Source organism: Odontesthes bonariensis, chromosome 2 (genome assembly GCF_027942865.1).
Source record: "Odontesthes bonariensis isolate fOdoBon6 chromosome 2, fOdoBon6.hap1, whole genome shotgun sequence".
NCBI classification, from domain to species: domain Eukaryota; kingdom Metazoa; phylum Chordata; class Actinopteri; order Atheriniformes; family Atherinopsidae; genus Odontesthes; species Odontesthes bonariensis.
In genome coordinates this window covers 5,472,117-5,497,111 of record NC_134507.1, presented here as the reverse complement: position 1 = coordinate 5,497,111, position 24,995 = coordinate 5,472,117, and the positions used below count along the sequence as shown (strand labels likewise).

Here is a 24,995-nt window from a genome sequence, read left to right as displayed (position 1 = left end):
ATAACAAACATGGCAATGTGTAGTTCGGTTCCCGAGGGTCGTTTTTGGTGGACAAAAAGACAATTTTGGAATACACATATATATATATATATATATATATATATATATATACTATACTATATTGTATGACTTCGGTGATTAATTTGTGCGCACGCCTGTGGAACACGGAAGCTGAGAGAGGTAGGTGCGCTTTTTTTGAAATCTCAAAATGTATAATGTCTGTGCTAGCTAACGGTATGGTTAGCCCCTGGGTTGAATTGTATTGCTACTGACACCACGGCCAATTCGGTCAAAAGTATTTTGATACACGTTAAGAGCCTCAGGAAAGGTCAAACGCTTGCCCGAAAGAGCCCGCTTTCATGGAAATCAGCGCAATTGGACAACTTTGCGCAGCGGGCATGAAAATTTCTCGCGGTCTCCAACTTCCCTGGGTCTCCAACAGATGGGATATGTTTGTAAAATGGCCGGAATTCTCCTTTAAAGCATCATTCAGAATGTCAGTAAAATATCCTGAATACTTGATCGATAATTACAATATCATTATACCCTGTCTGTAGTATAAAGGAGTCCAGTACAGCCATGGTGGTGGCCCGGGTCCTGACCCTGTGGAGTAGTGCTGCTCTGGAGACGCACCTCTGCCCCCCCAGCCTCCAGCGGTCCCTCAGCGGGGGCTCTGAGCTACAGCGCCGCCTGCTGGAGCACATCTACTCCCACTGGGAGCATCCGCTGGACGGCGTGCGCCACCAGACGCGCTCCTTGTTCCGCAACCTGCTCGTCCTCCACCAGCACACCAACCAGACCGTCTCGAACCCGCTGGAGGATTCCTACATCGCAGAGCTCACTCACAGTCTGCTGGGCCTGGAGTGGCACATGAGGGGGAAGTACGGCTCTTTGGGATGCCTGGTGGAGCTCTACGGGGCTGAGCACCTGCTCCAGATCCAGCCCCAGCTGCCTGCCCGTCTCCTGGGCCTGATGGGGGACCAGACCCTGGCTCCGTATGCCAGCGACCTGCTGGAGAGGCTGTTTGTCAGCCACAAGGCCCAGCTGGCCAGTGCAAAAGGTGCTGCTGCAAAGACGGAGGATTGGATGGGGAGTTGGCACCAGACGTGGGTAACTCCCCTGCTGCATGTGCTGTGCCGTGCCAGGCTGGACCAGACCACCTACATCCTGGACTACTTCCTGCCCAAGCTGTTGCGCTGCAGCCCCTCCAGCCTGGCACACATGGTGCAGGCCTTGCAGGACGCACCGCCCTGCAGAACAGGTACACACCTGTGTGCCATCCAATGTTCCCTCTAAGCAGCTCGCACATTCTCAGCGCACAAGAAAATCTATGCAGCGCATAAAATAAAATTCACCATAAACGTATTAATTAATATCTAATACTAGACCTAATCTAATTAAGTAGACCAATAATGTGTTTTTCTGTACCATTTTTCAATATAACGCAGTGAGTGACAGGTGTTCAGCCAATGATACGATACGGTTTAGTTACACTATGCAGCCAATTGTAGCATTGATGGTGCTTGCATATGAGCCCTGCCCATACGCGCCGTGCAGGTTAGCTAGCTAACAACAGTGCGGCAGAGTTAGGAGTTAAGAGATACAACCCTTTGTCATGGCGAAACAAACGGGCAGCACCAGCGATACATCTACTCACCAAGCCAAAGTAAAAAAGAAATGCGGTTCTTTTAGGATGGAATGGCTGTCTGAGTGCAAACAGAAGAACAAGCGGTGAAACTGGGGAAGAGTTTTTTCTTTTTCGAGTGGGAAAGGTCTGCTCTGCAAAACATGCAGGCTGCAAGCATGACTCTCACATATAACAGATAACATACTACACATCTCATGAACAATAAGATTTTTGTCTTTTTCATTTTACGTGGGCCAAATCACTTTTATTAAAAGTAAACTAATGAGAATTGCTGCTGTGATTTGATTCTTTTAATAAGCCATGCAACTTGCTATGATCCAAGGTGTGATACTGGTGTGTGGCCACAGCGTGCACATCTGATGTTGCTCACAGTGGTCCTCAGTGTGCTCAGGGAGCTCGTGTGTTTGCCCAGACACGTGAAAAATTAGAGGGAACATTGGTGCCATCCCTTCTGGCTATTCTTACATGTCATTTACTTTTGATGTTCCTCATTCTCAAAGAATTAAAAATGAAATTACAGCCCCCATTTGAAAGATGATGTGAAGCATGTTTTTTTTTCTCTATCTCATCAGGTCATTCAGGCAGCAGAGGCGCGCTGGGAGCATTGATGACGTGCCTGCGGGCAGCCAGAGCCCAAGGAGTCATACCATCCTCAGAGGAGGGTCTGTGGGGGGGGCTGGTTCCACTTTCCCTGCTGCAACAAGCACTTGTACACAAACATGATCAAGTGAGTCAGACTGCAAAATCTATTGCACCATTTAATAATTTAGCAGACAGAAGCCAACATGCAAAAAGATTGCATTGTGGGGGTAATTTGTCCCTCTAGATTTATGAGCATTTATTTATGCACCGCTCCCTTAAGGTCACGCCACAGCATTGCAACACCTGGATTCTTTCTTTCTTTTTTTTTAGCCACTCTGTTGTAGAATTGCTGCTGTGTTTGAGATCATCGTCCTGTTGCAAGACCCCATTTAGGCCTATCTTTAGCTCCTGGACAGATGACCTGACGCTCTGGTATACAGAGGAATTCATGGTCGATTCAATGACTGCAGAGTGGCTCCACAGCCGTGCTCGACAATTAGAGCCCTGTACACACAAACATCGGTATTTTGATAAACCTTTCCGTGTTTTCTGCCCGTGCTGTGTTTGCTTTTCATCAAATTTAGATGGCCAAACATTTCCACTTTGGTCACATCCGTCCAAAGGACATTGTTCCAGGAGTCTTGTGGTTTGTTCAGATTAAACTTTACAAACCTAAGCTGTGCTGCCATGTTCTTTTTTTGAGAGAAAACAAGCTTACTCCTGACAACCCTTCCAAACAAGCCATACTTTTTTAGTCTTTTTTAAAAAATTTTTTTTTTTAATTGTACTGTCATGAACTTAGCCGTTTAACATGCTAACTGTGGCCTGCAGCGATGCAGCTCTTGGGTTGGTCTGAGCACATTCTGGCCTCGGGGTGAACTTGCTGGGACGTCCGCTCCTGGGAAGATTGACAACTGTCCTGAATGTTTTCCACTTGGAAATAATCTTTCTCACCGTATAATGATGGACTCCAAATAGTTTGGAAATGACCTTATAACCCTTCCCAGTTGCTTCTCTAAGATCATTGCTGATGTCTTTCCTCCTTGGCACTGTGTTAACTCACACCTGAGTGCTCCAGAGCAGCAAACCTCTGCTTTTATAGAGGTGCTCCCACATGATGATGATCAGGTCATCAAATGTGTTTGATTGACGGCACCAGTGTCACCTGTGTTTTTATTCATCTGAGGTTGTATTTTTCTCAGGGCTGGGTAACGATTTAAAATGTTTAATCTAATTAATCACATGATTTCCCTGATTAATCACGATTAATCACATTTGTACGCAAAATCCAAAAATGAATCCAAAAGTAGTGTATAGCTTTTAGCATTTAGTTTTATTTTAAATGTGCTGCCATATGAATGAAAGTGCCATAACATTTGTTGTGCAAACACACTTTTAACATCAGCATCTTTCTGTAGTTTTTATGTAGAAGCCTCGCTCCACTGTCTGTTTCCTTGAATGACTTGCTGCTATCAGTTGTGTGTTTTGCCTTTAAGTGATATTTTAGACTGGAACTACTACGCTGAGAAGACAATTCAACTTGGCAGTGTTTACAGATGACTTTGGTTCTGTCGACTCCGCCGTCTGGAAGAACTTTAACATGAAAATGGCCGAGTAAAAGTTCCGTACCCTTCTCCATGTTTGGTGGATCCGCCGATTACTTTCTTTTCCGGTTCCGCAGCAGACAGCAACAGACTTTTACAAAAATAAAAGCCTGTGAGCAACAGACTTACAAAATAAAAGCCTGTGAGCAGCAGACTTTTACAATAATAAAATAAATAATAATACAGTGGTGGTCCGTGGCGTAGTGGGTTGAGCAGGTGCTCCATGTACAAGAGGCCTCGCTGCAGCTGGCCCCGGTTCGAGTCCCGCATCAGATGGCCCTGTGCTGCGTGTCGTTCCCCCTCTCTCTGCCCCCTGCTTCCTGTCTCTCTGAACTTTCCTATCCATTAAAGGCACACATTTTTTTTAATTTATTTTATTTAAATAAATAAATAAAACCTGCGTTAATGCGCGATAAAATATTTATCGGCGTTAAATAATTAACGCGTTAACTTGACCCAGCCCTATGTTTAACTCATTTTTAAAACCTTGAAAGGACCGGATGATTTTTTAAAATTTTTTTTTTATGTCCTGATGTGTAAATATTAGAATTGAAAGAGAGAGCACTCACTTTTTTTTTTACCATGACTGTAAATCCCTTATTAGAAGTATTGTACTACATCTGACTTTGTTTTTATACGCTTCTTGTGTCGTACCATGTCTTGGGCATCATCTCCAGGTGAGGATGGATTCTTTGGGTTTGGTGTGCGAGAGCCACCGCAGCACCGAGGTTCTGGCCACGCACGAAATGGACCTGATCCGCCACTTTCTCCCATCCAACCTCAACAGCCAATCGGCGGGCGTCAGACAGCAAACCGTCAGCCTGCTGAAGAAGGTGAGGCCTTCAACTCAGCTCAACTTTATTTATAAAGCCCGTTAAAACAGCCGTGGCCGAAACAAAGTGCTGTACATGAATAACAACACGAAATATAAGGCATAAAACATAAGAACAATGTAAAAACAATATTAAAACAATAACAGAAACAGAGTCTCATGCTGGGTTAAAAGCCAGGGAATAAAAGTGGGTTTTAAGACGGGTTTTAAAAATGGACAGTGAAGGGGCGTGTCTAATGTGCAATGAGAGGTCGTTCCACAGTTTAGGACCAGCAGCGGAAAAGGCTCCATCTCCTCTGACACTCTTGAGCTGGGGAGCGAGGGTTCATACTGGGGATTGAACCGCAGCACTTCTAACTTTTGAAATGCTCCTCGTGCACAGTTACTCTGCAGAGTGAAGGACAGCACCCAGCTGCTGCAGAAGAGACTGATTCAGGAGAGAGACCAGGAGCAGAGAGACAGAGACCAACACACACTGCATCAATACAAGGTATAGCCCACACACTTGGGAGTCTTTATAGAAGATAAAGAGTAACATCAAAGTCTTATTTCTGGCTGTTTTTCTCAGGAGTTCCTGCGCTGGCTGTGTGTGACGCTGCTGGACGTTCTGCTCCCCGGAGCTTCCTTCTCAAAGTGCCTCCTGTCTCTGCACCTGCTGGGTCTGCTGGCTCAGCTCTTCACCTTCACCACTGGTACAGCTGCTGCTCACATGCTGCAGCTTTGTAGAAATAACTACAGCACAACAGTTACCACATGTTGAATAGAACTCTTTAACTCGACTCGCCAACGCAGTCTGAACTGTTATTGTACGCACATCAACTTTAGGCCACGCGTTAAGCCAGCAATACAGCAGACCATCTACATTGAAAATTCTTGCTTATACAGTTAGTGAAGTATGTATAGTTTTTCTTTCTGTGCCTGAAGCGGCAGATTATCTCTGTGTTACTTTGATGGTCCCTCTGTCTCAGCGTCCTGTCACTTACTGCCCCCCTCCTGCCTCTCTGCCCTCTCCGTGTGTCCCAGGACCCGACGCGTTTGCCCTCGGTGAGGTTGTGACCCCCGCATATGCTCAGAACGTCCTCTACTGTGTGGCCAGCAATTTCCTGGAGGTCAAACAGCTTGCCACGGTGTTGCTGCAGCAGCTTCCTCCATCAGTTGTCGGACTTCAGGTCAACACAACACTAATTTCTCTCGATAAGCAGGGCAAAGCTTTACTTCTGCACGGTGTCATCTTTCTGATTTTTGTCACGAATGCTTTGTTTTTTTTGATTAATTTTATTTTTTTTTTAATTTTATTTTTATTATTATTATAATAAAAAATATTATTATTATTATTATTTTAATATATATATATATATATATATATATATATATATTTTTTTTTATTATTTATTTGATTAGGACAATGCACATTAATCAACAAAATCAGCAAAGAATCAATGTAAATATGCCAGAGTTAGCACAGTGGCTAAATTTCATCCGTTGTCCTAAGGCAGGTATCATTAAAAAAAACATTCAGACAATACATCATGACAAATGGATATAATATGTAGAAATCTTCCATCCAAAAAAAAAAAATCCTAATTTACATCAAAGTTAAGAGTCCACACACAAAATGGAAAAGATTGCGGGTTTATCCGAGAGAGCAGGTCTAGGTTGTTTTCAACCACTGTTTAAGGGTCTTTTTAAAGGTGGTGTAATTGTCAGTGTGTTCCAAGACTGTGTTCCTCTGTTTGTCCTGTTAGTTTATTTATTTGTTAAGAATGTATTCCTCTGTGTGGATCCATCTTTCTCACATAACAGAAGAAACTACACTGTGCTCAGAACTATTAGGCAAATATGAATGTTTGACAAAGGAAAAGTGAGATATGTCTTTCTCATAGGAATATACAGTACTGTTCAAATGTTTTAGGTCCCTCATTTCTACCCAAACCCCTCTTCCCCCAAAAAATTCTCCTTTCACTGTAAAAGTCATGTCTGAAAAGGGCCTTTTTTGATGTGGATTTAGTGATGAACTGCAGGTCATTATTCAGTGAGGCCTTTGCTGGCAGAGTACTTGGATCCATGCAACGGAGCATTGTTCTTAGGGATGGGAATCGAAAACCGGTTCTTGTTGAGAACCGGTTCCCAGTGTTTCAATTCCTTGGAATCGTTTGGCGATTTTGCAAACGATTCCCTTATCGATTCCAGCGCGAATGATGTCACCACGCAACGTTGCGTGGCGAGTCCAGCGCAGCCAGCAGCCAACAGTAAACATGGCGCCCAAGCGGTACAAACGCTCGAAAGTTTGATTACATATCCCTAAAAACGACGACAACAGGGCAACTTGCAAAGTGAATATTTCACCAAAGGGAGGAAATACTACCAACATGCAATAACTATGAATGAATGTCGCGTTTTCGATCTGCTCCGGACTAACGTTGGTGAATCTGAACCCAGCAACGTTAGCAACGTTAGCATGTCCTCGGCTAACACTGCAGGTAACTAACTAACAAACACTGCCTATCATGTTAGCGCCATTTGCCTCATTGTAAAAGCTGCTGTTAGTAACGGTTAAGGTTAAATGAATGCCTTCTCAGGCATTACATTTAGATGAAATCATGAGAGACAGAGCCTGACTGGCTCAGAGCCAGAGGCTGGTGGTACTACCCCCAGTTCACCTCTACCTCCAGCTTCTCCTTTCACCAGAGCAGGAAGAGTTAAATTACCCAGGCCAGGATAGACCAATGTGGACCTCACCGTTGTTGGGTTTGTAAGGTCATGACTCGTGTTACTTCTAAACTAAACAAAGTTGATGCTAATCGACCGGTTTGTTGTCCTTTTTCTCCAAATGAGAATCGATAAGGGAACCGACAAAGAACCGAATCGTTAAGCAGAATCGAAAATGGAATTGGAATCGTAAAAATCTTATCAATTCCCATCCCTAATTGTTCTGCATAAAGATCCCGGCCTCATTTAATCCCGTGGACTTCTGAGTCGACTGCCCAGAAAAGCTCCAACTCGCTCCTCCCTGATAATGATGGCAGCCCGTAGCCCACATTGCTTATTCAACAGTGTTGAGTCCCGCTCATTGACATTTAATTTTTCCTGTTCAGTGTTTAGTTTAGTATCTTTTTAGCTATGCACTAATGACAAATATAAGCGTGCGGGTATGTTTGTGTTTTCAGGAGCCGGAGAGAATGCGCTGCGTTCTTCAGGCCGCTCTGGACCTCAGCACCAGCACCAAACCCTTTGACAGCGTTACAGCAGCCCACCTCCTCAACCTGCTGCTCCACCAGCCCGACCTGAGCCGGGCTCTGCTGCACTGTGCCCGGGATCAGGGGCTCAGCTTCCAGCTGTCCCCTCCGCCCGCGCAGGCTTCTCAGGCGCTCATCCTGGAGCTCAACACTCTGGCTGGTAAACGTCCACACGCAGAACCTTCGGAGGGTTTCTGCGCAGATGTAGTTGCATTTCTTATGTGTACCTGTATTGTTTTTCTGCCCTCAGTGGTTCAGTTCTTGCTGCGCTGCCTGCAGTCGGAGGTGTCGAAGGCCGAGTCGTCTCTCCTGCAGGCGGCGGCTTCGTTTCCTCTCTACGGCAGGGCGCACTGCATCACTGCTGCCCTGCAGCATCTAAACACCGAGTGAGCACAAGAGTCGCCCGCTTCCCGTCCGCTTTACTCCCTGACATTTGCTGCTGAATTTCAGCCACCGTCTTTGTCGTCTTCTCGCATTTGTGTTTTTTAGGAGTTTGGGTCGGGCTGAGCAGTGGAGGCGTCTGGTTCCGGAGCTGATCGCCGTGTGCTACAGGATGTCTGACGTGGTGTCACCTGTCGTCCAGAGCTCCTCCCCAGAGGGACTCATCCCCATGGATACCGACACAGGTGATCTCATTCTCATTCACTGTCTCCGGCCCAATGAGCAGTTTAACCTTGTAGCACCCAAGCATATGAATAATCATTGAAAAAAAATCATTTTGGCTCTTCTTGCATCTTTCTGGGTGGGAATAAACCAATATTTTTGGAATTTTTGGAATTGGGCTATTTTTGATCATTTTAGGCAATGTTGCATATTTGCCACTGCGGGCTTTCCTGATTAATTTTGTTCACAAAACCAAGTCATTCTCTGCAGATCGTTGGGCAAAAAAGGTATAGTGAAAGTTCACCAGTAGCTGCTGCTACCACAATAAAATGTATATAATAAACCTTTATTGAACATTCTTAATACAAAGTGCGGAACGCAACCATCATAAACTTTCCATTCAACAACAAACAGATTTCACAGATCTTTGTTGTGAAAAAGTGAAGCACATATAAAATGCAAAAAATGTCATGTAAATAAAAATGTAATATAAATAAAAAATGTGCACATGAAGCTAATAAAAAAATGCAAAAAAATAATCATAATACAATTTGGAGAGCTGAGCTCCCATTAGCGCTGTGAAAGGTGGACAAAGCAGACCACACCAAACGAGAGCAGAACCAACTAGAACAGACCCCCGCAAAGCAGAGTGTGATTCACTGAGCCAAGAAAATGATGCTGTGACACATAAAATGTAATATAAAAAAATATTACGCATGAATGTAAATAATCTATGTAAATTTAAAAAATCAAAGTATGTAATGTAAATAAAATATAATGTAAATAAATAAAAAGCTTGTTGCATATCTGCAACTGTGGGTGCCACAAGGTTAAGAAAAAAAAATCGGGTCAGAATTCTTACTGAAAGCAGACAGAAACGTTGGAAACTGTTAGATATGTGACGTGTGTGTTTGGACAGAGACGTCAGTCGGTCTGCAGAGGATCCTGCAGGAGATTCAGCCCAGGGACACCAATGACTTCTTCACCAGTGCCAGAGAGCTGGAGAGCAACCAAGAAGAAAATCACCCTCAGGCCACACACACACCACCCCTTAACACAGGTAATCCTGCCCTGGCGTGTTGCTTTGACTCGGTTCAAGCGTTTCACTCCTCGGGTTTGCAGTACAAGTGATATCCTGATGGGGGAGGTGTTCCACCTTTCTGTGTGGCATAATTGCATGTTTAAAACGACTTTACTGATTACCTAAACACATGCAACGGACACCCAGTGTCTCAGTGTGATGTTCATGCGTTTGGGTGTGTGTTACCAATAAGATGGAGCATGATAAGCTCCATAGACAAATGAGGAAAACTTGATGTGTCGGCTCCAGGCGGTGAGGGTTACCGGGTGACGGCTCAGATGGTGCTGGTGTGCTGCTGGCGGAGCATGAAGGAGGTGGCCATGCTGCTCGGACAGCTGTGCCAGAGCCTGCCTCTGCACTACACCAACGAAAACGCACCCACACACCCCGGGCTCATCACACAGGAGCAGGTGAGACCCCACACGCACTAAAACACGCGCACACACACACACACACACACACACACACACACACACACACTGTCTTACCAAAAGGCAGGGATTGATGGTGTTAACGGTCCCTGCCTTTTGATTTTGTCCCAGCTGTGGTTAAACCGGATCAGTTCCACAGACGTTAAAGGAGGAGCAACTCAGAGAGTTGATTTATTTATTTTTATTTTTTTAATTCAAATATTTATTAGTGTTTTAGTTGGTACAAGACAAATACAGTATCACAGATCACATGTTTACATTTTGAAGATGAAAAGAAAAAGTCAGTTGAAAAACCAAGTGTATGCATGTCCAAAAAAAAAAACATAAAAAAAAAAATCATTAAATACACCTCTCAGGTACCAGTAACAATATATTCAACACATATTTAACTTTTTTTTAGGCTTATTTTCCAATCTAATAACTATTTGTTGTGATATATGACCAGAAATGATCCCACAATGATACTGTAGTTTTGTCCCTATTTTTAAGTTTGTTGAGCATGCATTCAAGAAGCCATTTTTGTTTTTAAATTTCTTGGTTTTTCTTTTTTTTTTTTTTTTTTTTTTTTTTAACTAAAAGCCAAACAAACACAATCCTTTTGAAACGTGGCCTCGCAATTTGATTACGAGTCGTCTGTTAATAATTTAAGGCAGTCTGATGTCTTGCCTCTTCAGATTACTTTATCACAACGCATAGTTACTTTTTCATAGATTCATGCAATCGGTCTGAATAGCATTGTAAAGGGTTTATGTGGATATCATGCATCATAACGGATGAAGTGCGATCATACAGGGAGTCTCTCACTACCAGGACAGTGAAGCATCATTTCTGCTCTCTGGGCTCAGTGCAGTCTCCACGGTGACCCCGTTGCTAACCTCCCTAAGCTGGATCATAGTTGGTTTCATCTGGATATTCACAGTGGGAATTATTTTCACCCAGAATGTGAATAGATTTCTGGAGCCGCCATGTGTATACAACCTGCATCCGTGCACGACTGTGAATGTTCCCTGTCGCTGGTTGGCTGAAATTTGTGTTTCTTTTTTGTTTTTTTTCCCCATTTGTGAGACAGGCCAGAGTACAAAGGTGTGCATTTGTTGTTTAAAAGCCAAAAGTCGATCACCAAGCTCCATGAAAACACCAAAGCCTTCAGCGATTGGATCTTACTGACAGATATTTGTGTGTTGTGCATATTTACACACACAGAAAAATGTGTTCATAATATCCAATCTGTGGCACAACACTCCAACCTTTTTGATATTTCATTTTCACGCTGCAGAGGGGGAACGGTATGAGAGTGTGTTTGTGACCCCACACTGGGAGGCTCTTCCATTAGCATCCGCTCTCGTTAGCGCCGAGCTTTCATTTGAGGCGCGACCCTGCTGGTTTAACAGCCGCGACGCCCCTCCCTTTCCACCGCATTCCTTCCAAATCACTTCCACCACCAGCAGGAAAAACGCGGAGCGCTGCAAACAACACACAGACACAATCGCACACGCCGACAAACTCACACAGGAATAGTTGTCTGAGTGGTTCAGCATGTGCGCGTCCATAATAACAAGGGAACCAGACGTGGGCTGGGTTTGTCTGTGTAGGGGGTAAAAAGAGAGTGTGTTTGTGTTTATCTGTCGACCATTTATTTACACTAAGAGAGAGAAAGCAGGAAGGATAAAGGTGCGCCGTTTGCTGAATGGGATGTTATTTTTATTTTTTTCTGTGCCTGCAACATCACAACGTGTTTACGCTCAGCAACAGTGAGCCATCAGTGATATGCAAACTGCACCGAACTCCATTTCATATTTAAGTTCCAGGTGGACCGTTTCTCTTTTTTTATGCGCAGTTCCATTGAGACTGTAGCCTTAAAGCTGCAGTCTGCAACTCTTTTTCAAGCATAATGCCTGGAACTGTCCGGGGATTCTGAAAGTAGTACATTAAATACCCCAATACAAAAAAAAAATGAGTTCTCTAGGTCCCCTATATGTCCCGCTAGGTCCCTCCAAAGCCAGGAGGTTTGTTTACAAAATTGCAGACCGGACCGGTAAAAGGTAACCAATCAGGTTACGAGCTGGGCTCTGCTGGCTGTCAATCACCGATTGTGCACACGCGATACAAGGTAGGCTCGTCCCCACGCTTATTTATCTGGACTATTGAACTTCATTACGGGCTAGTCTACTTACTGTGTCTTCCATGATCGCAAATGACAGGTGAGTTGATGAATGAGGAGTCGTGTAGGCGCATCTGGCGTGCACGTAGACGTGCACGAGTTCTCATGTGTTTTGAAGGGGCGGGACAGGAAGTTGAATAACTTTTTATTTTTTGGTTAAAAAATAAGCATTTCTTGCATTTTGCGACTACGGAGGTCACCGTTTTCAACTTCAAGCGTTCTGATAGATCATGTAAACTCTTAAAATGCAAAAAAGTAGGACTTTACGTATGACAACAACAAATCTTGCAGACTGCAGCTTTAAGAAAGCTCGGAAGCATCCATCCATTTTTTTCAAGGGCTTGGCAACGATTAAAATGTTTAATCTAATTAATCACATGATTTCCCTGATTAATCACGATTAATCGCATTTGTACGCAAAATCCAAAAATGAATTCAAAAGTAGTGTATAGCTTTTAGCATTTAGCTTTATTTTAAATGTGCTGCCATATGAATGAAAGTGCCATAACATTTGTTGTGCAAACACACTTTTAACATCAGCATCTTTCTGTAGTTTTTATGTAGAAGCCTCGCTCCACTGTCTGTTTCCTTGAATGACTTGCTGCTATCAGTTGTGTGTTTTGCCTTTAAGTGATATTTTAGACTGGAACTACTACGCTGAGAAGACAATTCAACTTGGCTGTAAATGCCGGAGGTTTTTTTTTTTTTTTTTTAATTTATTTTGAAATACGTGCTTTTATGTTGAAACAAGTAAAACAGGAAGTAGCGCCGGTTAGCTCCGTGAGCTTCACACCTGTAGCGGTGATGTTACCTGCTAGTTTATCTTTATTTTATTACTCCATGCTTCGTGGTGTTTGCTGTAACTGTGTGAATGTGATGCATTCAACAGACTTTTACAATAATAAATCCTGCGTTAATGCGCGATAAAATATTTATCGGCGTTAAATAATTAACAAGTTAACACGATAATAACGAGTTAACTCGCCCAGCACTAATTTTTTCCTCCGCTTATCTGAATACGGATCATGCAGGCAACGGGTCCCGACAGGGGAAACCCAGACATCTCTCTCCCCCAGCAACACCCTGCAGCTCCTCATAGGGCTTCCCCAGGTGTTCTCAGACCAGAGGGGATTTATAGAATCTATCCAGAAAGTCCTGCCCATCAGCGTAAAGCATAGGCATATTTATTCAGAATGTTACACAGTTTCTTTACGATATCATCATGGCACATACTTTAGATTTGGACAAATCCCTCCACAGTGCCATATAGTTTGAAAACTTTAGGATTTTTAAGTTTTGTTGTAAAGTTTTGGTTTAAGTACAATTTAATGACAGTAGCCGCTTTCGGACTGTAGGAACCTTTGGCAGTTCTAATAACCTTTTGATCCGCGGCGCCGTTTTTTCCCGCATTCGCACATACAGGAACTGTATCACTGGGTCTTTTCATGGTTCTATAGAACGAATCTGATGGAGGTGTGTGGTGGTCGGTAGCTACGCCCCATGTCATGCTATCACGGCTGAAATGTTTCCTCATACGACACAGACACAACCGGCGGGTGTTTAAGAAGTTAAACTTACACTTTGTCTCCTTTGTCTGCAGCGCTCTGCTCTCCTTTCTTACTTCATGAAATGAAAAAGTATCTCCTGACTCTCTCTGTGAGCTCTTGCAGCCTTGATATTAGACGCCCGATGTGATCGTCCATGATTAATATCACCATCATGCAGACTATGAACACGGTGGCCCCCCCGCTCTCCATGTTAGCTTCTTTGTGGTGTTTTTTTCTTCGCTCCTTACTTTTCGCAGGGTTTTTTTTGTTTTGTTGTTGAATGTGGCGCTAAAGTAACACGTCACTGACGCAGACGGCTGCGCCGCATCAGTCCCTATCAGGTCCCGACTCATGTGCGAATGCAAACTGAAACAGTTCCGCTGGGGAAGGACAGTTATCAGAACGGAATTCGAGGAGAACCGTTCTTAGAACGCCGTTCTTAGTCCGAAAGCGGCTCATGTTGCCCGTAAATGCAAAAATGTGCTGAAGGAAACGATGCAAGTCAACGTAAAGGTTCAAAGTTCACACACATTGGGTCTTAGAGCCCTGAAATGAGCCCCTCGTTGGCTTTAATGGTGCTCTGCAAACTCTTTTTGAGCCCTCCAGGCAAGCTCATCCCAAGCGGGTTTTGTGGGGTTGAGATCGGGTGACTGAAGTGGCCATAACGCGACTGATGAAACTCTATCCTTCTCCAAGTAGTTTTTGCGCAGCCTATCTGCGGCTTGGACTGGTCTATAACGCAGGTCTCCTGTTTGAGTCATTCTCAGTCCAGTGCACCTCAGTCTCTATGTGTTTTGAGTGCATAAGAATGAATTATTTCCAGAAATCACAAAATGGAATCACAAAGAAAAAGAAAATAAAACATAAAATATTTAGCATATAAAAAAATAATAATAATAATAAAAAAATAAAAAAATAGGGCGTTGATAAAATTAAAATGACAATGTGATTAAAGTGACATTGTAGTTAAAAGAAGTTGGGTGGAGATGAAAAACGAGGAGGCTGGGAGTGTGTACCGTTCAAATGTGAACTGCTAATTGAAAGAAATATTTTCAAATCAAAGTAGTCATAAATCAAACTAAAATGCCAGGAAAGTCTTTTTTCGTGAAAAAAGCTGCTTTTTTGACGCTGTAAAATTATTTTACGGGCTTAAAAACACAGTAAAGTATTGGACTTAAGAGGAAGTTTGAGAGCCAGCAATGGAGGGAACTGTTTGAACCTCATTGTTTTTTGCTATATTAAGCTGAGAGTGGATGTTCAGGTATTCCTTGACACCACTGCATGTTATCTGACTTGGACATAAGTCAGATAACTGATATCAGGACAGCTGAGTCGCTGCCCATCTTTCGCCGCAGGCTGAAAACCCATCTCTTCAGGAAACACTACCCAGATCCGCCCTCTTAGGACATCACCTGTTTCGTCCAAGCTTCTTACGCACTTATTTGTTTTTTAAATTGTCTTCCCATGTGTCTCGGTACCTAACTTACTGCACTTACTATAGCACTAGTTATGCTGTTAGGCGTTTGGTTTTGGAAGGAAATGCACTTATGATTTCTTGGGACCTGAACTTCTTTTGCCTACCGATGTGGAACACACTTATTGTAAGTCGCTTTGGATAAAAGCGTCTGCAAAATGACCGTAATGTAATGTAATATGAGATATCACAGATATTATATTGTCTCTGGTAATGATGGTAGTGGCTCTTATTACAGAAGCAGTGGCTTAACAAACTCATGCTCTGGAGCAGGCAGGGAAAGTGAATCTGAACTTCTGCCCTCTCCGACTTTAGCGCCTGTCATCAGTTCATGGTGCGTTTGTTAGCGTTAACGGTCAGTTTGGTGATCACCAGTGTTTGGAAAGCTGAGTCAGGCAGAGTCTATGCGGACGGAGTCATTTTGCCCTACCGCAGCGATGACATGTCTGAGCAAAGTTGTGTTTGTGAGACCAAAAACCTAACGTCGTCCAACACGTGTTGGAGCTCAGCACGACCTGCGGTCCTTAGCCTTCACCCAGTGTGACATCCCGGTCGGCCCCGCTGGCAGCGCTGCTCGTGTTTTTGTTGCCGGGTGACACAGTGGGAGCAATTATCTTTTTCTTTTTTGGCCATTGAGTTAGGGAGGTTGTGGATAGTCGCCTTTGCCTTGGTAGTTATGTGTGTATGCCAACTTATTGGCTTCAGGTACAATACTGTGGAATCCTTTCAGAAAGTCTCCTTCACCTGTTTTATTATAAGTGTGTAAAACGTACGTTTGTCCACATCAAAAAAATACTAAAACTCGGTGGTGAAAGCGCCTATGTAAAAGTACAGTTGACCTTTATTCGGTACATAAGAGATTTTTCGGAAGCCGTTTCAGCTTGAACTCATCTTGGCTGCGTCTCTAAAGGCCTTGCACACCTGGATTTGGGCAATTTATCCCGTTCTTTCTGAGAATTGTGGCAAGGTCTTGGACAAATGTGTCCCTGTCTTTCTAAACTGTCTGGCCTGTTCAATTCACCACAGCTGGGCTCCAGTGGAGCCTCAGAAAAACATACTAAAAACCTTTTTTAAAAAAACATTATTATAAGTGTGAGTTAATTTAAAGCTATGAAGCTATGAAGTACTGCTTTAGGTGTGTGTGTGTGAGACAGACCACCGACATAGATGGTCAGCTGGAGTTTGACAGTTCTGATATTTATTTGGCATAGCTATGCCTACATCAGTTGTTACCCTGGTAACGAAGGGTAGGTGGATCATTACTATGGCATGCTCTGTGGCAAAGAGGAACACACACACACACAGAACTATGAACACAATAGGAATGCTTTGTATACATTTGTACGGTAGTTTGCCGTATTTACTTAACACTATTTTATTTGACTAAATTCTAAATTCTAAGTAATGTTCCTAAAAAAAAATCTGCTCCTCACATACTTTTCAGATATTCAATGCGCGCTGCAGATGGTCTCATTTTGCCGCTCACCACATAGAAAACTTTAGTGTTCCTTGAACAATAAACAGTCTGGTAACTAGCTTACAATTTAGAAGGTGATTCCAAGCACAAAGGCTTAGTGGTCGGGTGTTATCTCATTGATATTTGTAGAAAAGAGTGTTGTAGGAAAGTTGTCATTAAGGGCGTCAAAGATGGAAACATGAAGAGTTACACATTTGTTTCAAAGGAACGACTGACTGCCCGTTATGCACGGAGAAGGTAGGAGGGCAGGGTGCGACAACAATAGAAAAGTAATTAAGTTGAGTAGCATTAAGTCAGTAACATGACCTGGCATAAAAAGAGCACCTCAAAGACGGCCGAGTCTCTCAGAGGTAGAGATGGTTACAAGTTCTTTTGGTGCAAACACATCGAATTGTGGTGCAGCTTCAGGATGATATTCGGTAGACATCTTTGTTTCTTTTGTGACATAAATGTTGCATGAAGAAAATCCTCCTGGGAGTTTGACTTAGACATTGTTGTAAAAAGGCATTTACAAGACGGGAATAATGATATAGAGTCCATGATACGTGGACTTTGGTCTGATTTCCTGTCATGTTCTTTGGTATTTAAGAAATATTTGGACAGTTCTGCTTCTAGTTGAACTATCTTGCGTCTGACGTGCGTTCATGAGCTTCACTAATGGATGGATCGCCTCACCGTCTTAGTTTTTATCGACATAAAGCATTTACCTCGTAGTAACAGCATTTGTTTCTGCGTAGTAGAAATGAGGCAATGAAATAATCTGAATTATTTCAAACTGGCTTTTTGTTACCTCACCATTTAAAGACTGGAGCTTTATGTTTCCTCGTGTAGCTTCCAGCAGCAGCAACAACAAACATACGAGTCCTGTCTAACCCTCGGCAGTCAGGGGAGAAGTTGGCTATTTGGGTCACCGTCACGGCTCTGAGCCATACATGTAATTATACTTGGGAAACTTCTCTCTCCACACATGGAAGTTTTTTTTTTTTTTTTCTGGGAAACGGGCACGTTTGCAAACAGGAAGTTGATCTCTAAAAAAATAAAAATAATCCACACCATACCCTTCCCCCGCCCCTCGCAGGAAGCTCGCACGGTCGTTTTAAACCGTTACACAGGAGGGGGAGCTTTAAATAGGCGAAATCGCGGCCCGGCTGGGGCCAGCTCAGCACCACAGCGGTCTGGGCCCCGGCAGCCACGGGCCATCTGACGGTGACTGTCGCTGCCATTTTTACCTCCGGTGAGGTCAGCCTTGTCCTGGGAGTCCACTCTAGGAGCCCAATGTGATAAGTCATTGGGCTTGGTACCGCTGTGGTTTACTCAGTCCAGCTCTGGTCTGAAGGGTCAGTTGAGTTTACTGACCACTCGCTTGACAAAAGAAAAGGCCCTCTTAGCCCTTCCTCTCCGCTGCATTTACCGTGTAACATCGTCTTTGTACACACATTTTTCATTCAGTCTCTTTCTCTTTCATCACATGTTCCCTCTGTGTTTTCTTTGCAAACCATCATCATGCATCATCGTGCTTTCAGTCGGTGACATCAGTTTACACTGACTGGTGTATTTCTGGTTCATCTGCGGGTCTGTGTCTGTGTTAGTTTAGATGTTTTGTCTAACCCAACATCCCTTAAGGGGGTGTTTGGATTTCTTCTTCTTCTTTTTTTTTTTGTTTTGCCTTCTGTTTTTTTTTTGGCTCCCCGTGCCACCCCTCCCTGTGCCCTCCATGCCACCCCTGACTAAGTCGGGGCCTGGCTGCTTCTCTGGTGGTGGTGATACCACAGCCGTAATGACAGGGAACTGGAGCTCTGCGTCCGCCTCGCCCTGCCGCCTCACCTGCAACACACTCACCAGTTTGCACCCTGCCGCAGAAACAGGGCTCAGTTGTGTGTCTGTGTGTGTATATAGTTAGAATAATGTTGCTAACACTATTACTAACTGGATGGTTTTACTGACAGTGCCCATTATGCGGATGTCTCAGCATCCTTATTTGAGCACACTTGTCACGCTATTGACATGCCGCTCTCACGCTTGACATGCTCGGAGCTAAAAACTAAGCGATGTCTCTGAATTGTGTGTGTGTGTTTGGAATCTTAGCTCTGCCAAAGAGAAAAAAGCTGAAGTAGGATTAGGTAAAGCAGTCAATAAACCTCTCTTGTACACCCTGCCTCGGACAGTTTAATGAGATACTGAACGATATATATTCTGACCAATAAAGCTGGTTTGGGACATGGTTAATTTCACAACAATGTTCCAACATTTCATGGGCGCCAAGTGAGCGAGCTGGGTGCCAGGGTTAGCGCTGTGTTGTTTCCTTGACTTTTCAAGCTGATACATAGTGGGAAAAAAATAAATAAATAAAATAAAACTGTGGCAGATGTATTCACATCTCATTCTTTGGGGACCTCTTTAGCCTTACTTTATTCCACCAAGGTGACGGGTAGAGCAAAACGGCTTTTTACTAGAACGACTAGGGATGGGAATTGATAAGATTTTTACGATTCCAATTCCATTTTCGATTCTGCTTAACGATTCGGTTCTTTATTGGTTCCCTAATCGATTCTCATTTGCAGAAAAAGGACAACAAACCGGTCGATTAGCATCAACTTTGTTGAGAAGGCATTCATTTAACCTTAACCGTTACTAACAGCAGGTTTTACAATGAGGCAAATGGCGCTAACATGATAGGCAGTGTTTGTTAGTTAGCTACCTGCAGTGTTAGCCGAGGACATGCTAACGTTGCTAACGTTGCTGGGTTCAGATTCACCGACGTTAGTCCGGAGCAGATCGAAAACGTGACTTTCATTCATAGTTATTGCATGTTGGTAGTATTTCCTCCCTTTGGTGAAATATTCACTTTACAAGTTGATGTGTAATCAAACTTTCGAGCGTTTGTACCGCTTGGGCGCCATGTTTACTGTTGGCTGCTGGCTGCACTGGACTCGCCACGCAACGTTGCGTGGTGACGTCATTTGCGCCCACTGGAATCGATAAGGGAATCGTTTGCAAAATCGCCAAACGTTTCCAAGGAATAAAAACACTGGGAACCGGTTCTCAACAAGAACGACTGATCACAACCCAACTGAGGATGAGCCGTTTGGCTTGAAATGTCACTTTGGAGCAATAATGAAGCAATGAGTGAACCTCTAAGAGGGTGGCGGTACCTAGTGCCTTGTTTGATGTGGACATGCGTGTTTGATTTAACTCGTAGAGGACCACTCACTCAAACTGTCAGTCGCAGCGTTTAAGTAGAAAAAGCTGGTAGAAAGAATTATAGAGGCCACACAAATCCATTATTCCATCAGTTAAAGTTGATGAAATTTCAGGAATTGGTTGACTAACAGTATTCTCCAAATAATGTTTAAAGCTCATAAAAATGTATTGCCAATTAACATCCAGAAAAAAATTGAAAAAAGAGAAAGTCATTAACACTAACTTAAAAGCAACAGAGATATTTAATAAACCGAGATTCAGAACTAAACTGAAGGAACATTGCATCTCTGTGAGAGGAGTCAGTTTATGGAGCAGTCTGAACAAGGAAGCCAAAGAAGCAAGATCAAACATTATATTTAAAAACAACTGTCAAAACTATTATGATACAGAAATATGAGCTGGTTAAATAAATGGGACACTGAATGTATAGGTGTATGTGTTCACATTCATGTGCACACGTGACTTTGTGTGTACATGTATGTGTGAAAGTATATATGTTTGTATGGGTTCATAGGTGTATGCAGATATGTTGAGTAGATGGATGGTCAGCAGCCATCACCTAAACTTATTTTATGCTATTTTTTTGGTTATTGTTGTTGTTGTTGTTGTTGTTCTTTTTCCATTTCTTTTTTGCTTGGACGCTTATCCTAATTTAATCTGTAAAATGATTATTGAAAACGGGGTAGACAACATAAGTTCGCTTCTTTCTGCCCCCTTTCATTCAACATTTGCATTATTGTTTCTTTTTTTTTAAACTTTTGATGAATGAAATAAACAAATAAACTAAACTAAGTACAGGATTTTACATTTTTAAAGTTGATGTCAAGTTCTATGTTGTGAGTATTTGCCTACAATGTAGAGAAAATCAAGCTACACTTCAACTGTAGAAACCTCTTACAGGAGACAGGGATTTTTAAGAGGTCCTATCTTCGACCCCCTACATTTCCACCATCGGGCTAAATAAATGTCAAGGAGAATTGTCTCACCCTCGGCAAGGTTCCAGATTGGGAGGTATGTATTTTGGGATTACCCAGAACCGACTGGTACCACAATAACTCGTAAAATCTGTGAACATTAGCTTTTACTGGAGGAATGGTTGTTGGAGCGCCAGCTGCCAGCTGTGGATAGAATGAGGAGGGAGAGCTCCAATAGGGACAGAAAAAACCGCGGCCTACATCTGAGCAAATAATTGTTAATCTCATGTTTTATGGCAGTTATGTTCTAAGACAAACAAAACCACCCACAACCAGTCGAAATGTGTTGCATTTGGATTTAATACAGCTGGATCAAACCTTGATCACTGCGCTGAGAGGTTCAGGAGGTCCTTCGTCCCCACAGCCATAAGGCTCTTTAACAGTGACTGCTGACATGTTTTCTCAAATTTATTTATTAATTAATATACCATCATTGTAAATATTAAACATTTTTTGAGCTACTTGACTAATTTGAATTTCTATTCTATCAGTTCTGCAGTTTGACACTTTGAAATAGAATTACTTTGCCCATCTGTCCTGTGCTTTACATCTCAGTAGAAATGCAAACGAGGAGCTGAAATAATCTTTTAGCTTTTTGTAATAAGTCCCTTGGAGTTTAAGTTCTGCTGCTGTTGGTTGAAATGTTTTAAAAATGTGGGCGATAAGAGGGCATTTCCCCTTGAAATGTGATCACTAGGTAATGTTAGACCGCTTCCCCGGAAGGCTACCACTCGATGCACCTGTTGTGATTTTGGCTGCGCATATCCCACTCTGTTTTACTGCTTTACTGGATGAAACGCACAAGACGTGTCACTTTAAAGGGACACTATGTAATTATCTAGTGGTGCAATTTTATTTTGCAAAGTCGAATGAATTTGCTCTCTAGCGCCTCGCGTTTTCAAATGTGCGCTGCAACTTCTTGAACTACGGCAGGCGGTATGTGTCAAGATTCAAGAAGCTATAGCTTCAGACTCAAAGTCCATACAAACAAAAAGACATCAAGACTCACAGTACAAAGGATTACATAACACACATACAACAACACTATAAATACAGATGACAGATAACATGTCAGATAACAGAAGTTGACATAGCCTTTGGTGTGCAAGCAATGCAATTAGTCATATTCCGGCAGTTACCGGAAGTGACGTCGACGCAGCGGTAGCGTTAGTAGCAGTGTGTAGTTGCTATCTGGAAAGTGTTCTTTTAAATAAACTCCCGGTAAACTTACAAACTTTCTAATGCCTCGTTTTGTGAGTTAAGAGCCTATGTGTACTACGGCAGAAGTTTGATAACAATCAATGCATTATTAGTGGGATAATTTACGAGATAAAATCTATTTACCATTAGCGCCAGTAATAAGCCATTCGGCGGACATGACATCAAAATGACGTCATTTCCGCTTGCAGGCGTGGCGTTGGGGAAAACACGATTCGAAGTGCTTTTTGTCCCTCTCGGCACATCGTTGTTTTTCATAGACCGGAAGGACATGGCTGCCTCCGTAGAGCTTGCCCGCTCTATGTAGATACATACAAGTTATTCTGCACTCAGGAGGATAAGTGAGGTTTTTTACAGAGATAATTTTACACCAATGAGGACTAATTTATGAATGAATATGTTGATTTGAGCTAATAAATGACTTAATATATTACATAGTGTCCCTTTAAGTAATTCATTCTGCTTTGGGATTGAAACCATCTTTAGCTGCAGTAGAACGTGATGGACATTTTATCAACTAAATGCCAGATAAGTTTGTGGATTGATTCCTAAAATTAAAATGCCACCAGGCCACATCCGTTTCTACTAAAAGACGTACACGTTCAGAGCCAGCAGAACACGTTGCTGCTCTTGTTTCCGGTGGGGTGGCTGATTCCCTGTCTCTCTCTGTTACAGGTGGAGGGGGTCGGCCTGTACTTCCGTCAGCAGCTCCTGCAGTCCCGTCACCGTGGCGCCTTTGAACTGGCTTATGTGGGCTTTGTACGCCTCACCGACATGCTGTGCAGGTGTGTGCGTTCACATTCGGGGTAAAAGGGCTGAAAGGTAATACTGCTGAACGGCCAAAGGCATCCAGGCTTCTATCATGACGCTGAGTGTCTGCGCGCCTTGTAATTAGCGAGTGGATAAATCATCTCGGCTTACTGTAATTACATCGAGAGTGGATAGTTGCATTTGTTCATTATCTGGTGCCCTCTGGACGGCCAACGGAGACGCACGAGGTTGAATAAACTGAACATTAGAAAGTTGTGGTTTCTCTTAAATTCTAAATGCACAACTTAATTAAAGGAACACATTTGGGAAAAAAAGAAACCCTCATTAACTTTCTAGAATGTCTGTCGATATCACGCAAGTGTCAGGATTTTTCAAATTTTTTTGGAGGATTGATTCTCTGAAAATTCCTCTGCAAAGCACTTTCTTCGCTGCTTCTCTAGATTTAATTTGGTTTTCCTGATATGTTATGGCTAAATATTTCTAATCCAAAGCATTTACTCCACTAAACCCACGCAGTTAATGATACCAGACTGATTTGCCTCGTCACTTAACTCCACACTTCTCTAATTCCCAGAAATAATCCCTTTTATTATTCAGCCCAGAGGAGCAAAATCTTTTCATTCCGAATGACGTGAATGAATCTCTCTCACTCTTCTTGGACCTCTGTGTTCTCCTCAGTTGCCGGTTGTGGAAAGCGTCCGCGGCCCTTGCGGCAGGTGACGAACCACAAAACCGTTGCAGCGCTGTCGACTTTGAACCACCCAGCGCTGAACGGTTAAAAGAAAACTCTCTTGTTTTGTTCTCGTCCAGGAACCAGCTTCTCTGTGTGTTGTGTAACGAGAGCGACATTCTAGTGGTTGTGTGTAGGAGTGCCCGGACTGTGTGTGTGTGTGTGTGTTTTCTCCCCTGGGCGTGTGTTGATGCGAGTGTGTTTTCAGGAGGAGAAGAGCAGTGTGTGTGGATGGTATGCAGACCTTGTGCTGGGTTATGGGGTGTTGATTGCGGGGTGCTTAACCGCAGCCTTTTGATGCTCTGCCTCAGGATCTGGCTCTGGTGTGTTCCACTGTGTTTGCGCTCCTTCAGTGTCTCTCTTTGTCTCCGTCTTCCGTTTTTCCCCAATTTTCACTTCCTTTCACTCTTTCCACTTTCTCTTTTTTTTTTGTTGTATTTGACTGAATTCCCTGGTCAGACATGTGCATTTATATCTAAGCTGTTTACAGGAGCGGTTCCCAACCTGTTTTGTCAGACATGTTCCCACAGTGCTGCGTTTGGAACTGACTTACCCCTTCTGATTTTATTCTTAATAACAATATAGTGTCTGTTTTCATCTTTTCATTTAATTTTTTTTAATGGGGCTGAACTATAGGTCGATTTTATTACATTTCTATGGATTTTTATCCTTTATCTTTAGGAATTCCAACCATTGTATATCTAGCTTAACATTGGTTCATAGTTTTTAATATATATGCTATCCTTGTCGCTATATTTTCAATGATATCCTATTTTCATTATATTTTAGCTTACTATATTAACCCCTGTTACTTCTAGCCACCTTTTTGATGTTGCTTTACTATTTCAGTAACGCATCAGTTGATTTTATTTATCAGTTTCACCCTTTTTATCTGTCATTTTTGCTAACTACTCCAGTCAATTGCCCATTACTTTTAATAGTTTTAATGTATTTACTTCTGGTTTACTTGTAGCTTGCTGCTAATTGTAATTTATGCTCGTTGTCACTACATTCTGCACATATGACCCTCCATTCCAGTGAATTGACCTCGGTAATATGTTTCAACTCAGTTAACCTAGTATACTGTGTCTGGAGATATCACTCCCTTTCTACTTCTTTAAGCACAGTTCTTGTGTCCTCCAACTTATTCTATTTGGAGAGTTGGCGGTGTAGGAGCAAGAATATAATCTTAGCTTAAAGAGTTTTAGGAAAAGATCTTAGCTAACTAGCTAGCTAGCTAGCTATATAATCCGTCTTGCACAATTTAACACTTGTATTCTTGTATGTGAGCCAAAAAAATGGATGTTTGTAGACTGATTCAAGTGTAATGAACAACCCGATGTTGGTGCAGATTAGGCTTTATGGAAAGCGGCAGCCTGCATATTCTCTTATTGTTAAAGGCAGTCACAGTTACGCTTGCATTGT

At 42.8% G+C, this 24,995-nt stretch overlaps 1 protein-coding gene across 2 annotated transcripts in view; it reads left to right on the top strand.

Moving 5' to 3' along the window:
- Nucleotides 1–24,995, top strand: part of thada (THADA armadillo repeat containing) — a 128,802-nt gene that overhangs the window by 6,654 nt on the left and 97,153 nt on the right. For both annotated transcript variants that reach the window (XM_075474637.1, XM_075474639.1), the window contains 12 exons: nucleotides 558–1,261; nucleotides 2,221–2,375; nucleotides 4,512–4,667; nucleotides 5,049–5,156; nucleotides 5,235–5,358; nucleotides 5,690–5,835; nucleotides 7,834–8,062; nucleotides 8,153–8,288; nucleotides 8,392–8,528; nucleotides 9,425–9,565; nucleotides 9,836–9,996; nucleotides 22,745–22,854. In XM_075474637.1, the coding sequence (XP_075330752.1) occupies nucleotides 558–1,261; nucleotides 2,221–2,375; nucleotides 4,512–4,667; nucleotides 5,049–5,156; nucleotides 5,235–5,358; nucleotides 5,690–5,835; nucleotides 7,834–8,062; nucleotides 8,153–8,288; nucleotides 8,392–8,528; nucleotides 9,425–9,565; nucleotides 9,836–9,996; nucleotides 22,745–22,854 (2,307 nt within the window). The remainder of the gene's footprint in view (nucleotides 1–557; nucleotides 1,262–2,220; nucleotides 2,376–4,511; nucleotides 4,668–5,048; nucleotides 5,157–5,234; nucleotides 5,359–5,689; nucleotides 5,836–7,833; nucleotides 8,063–8,152; nucleotides 8,289–8,391; nucleotides 8,529–9,424; nucleotides 9,566–9,835; nucleotides 9,997–22,744; nucleotides 22,855–24,995) is intronic.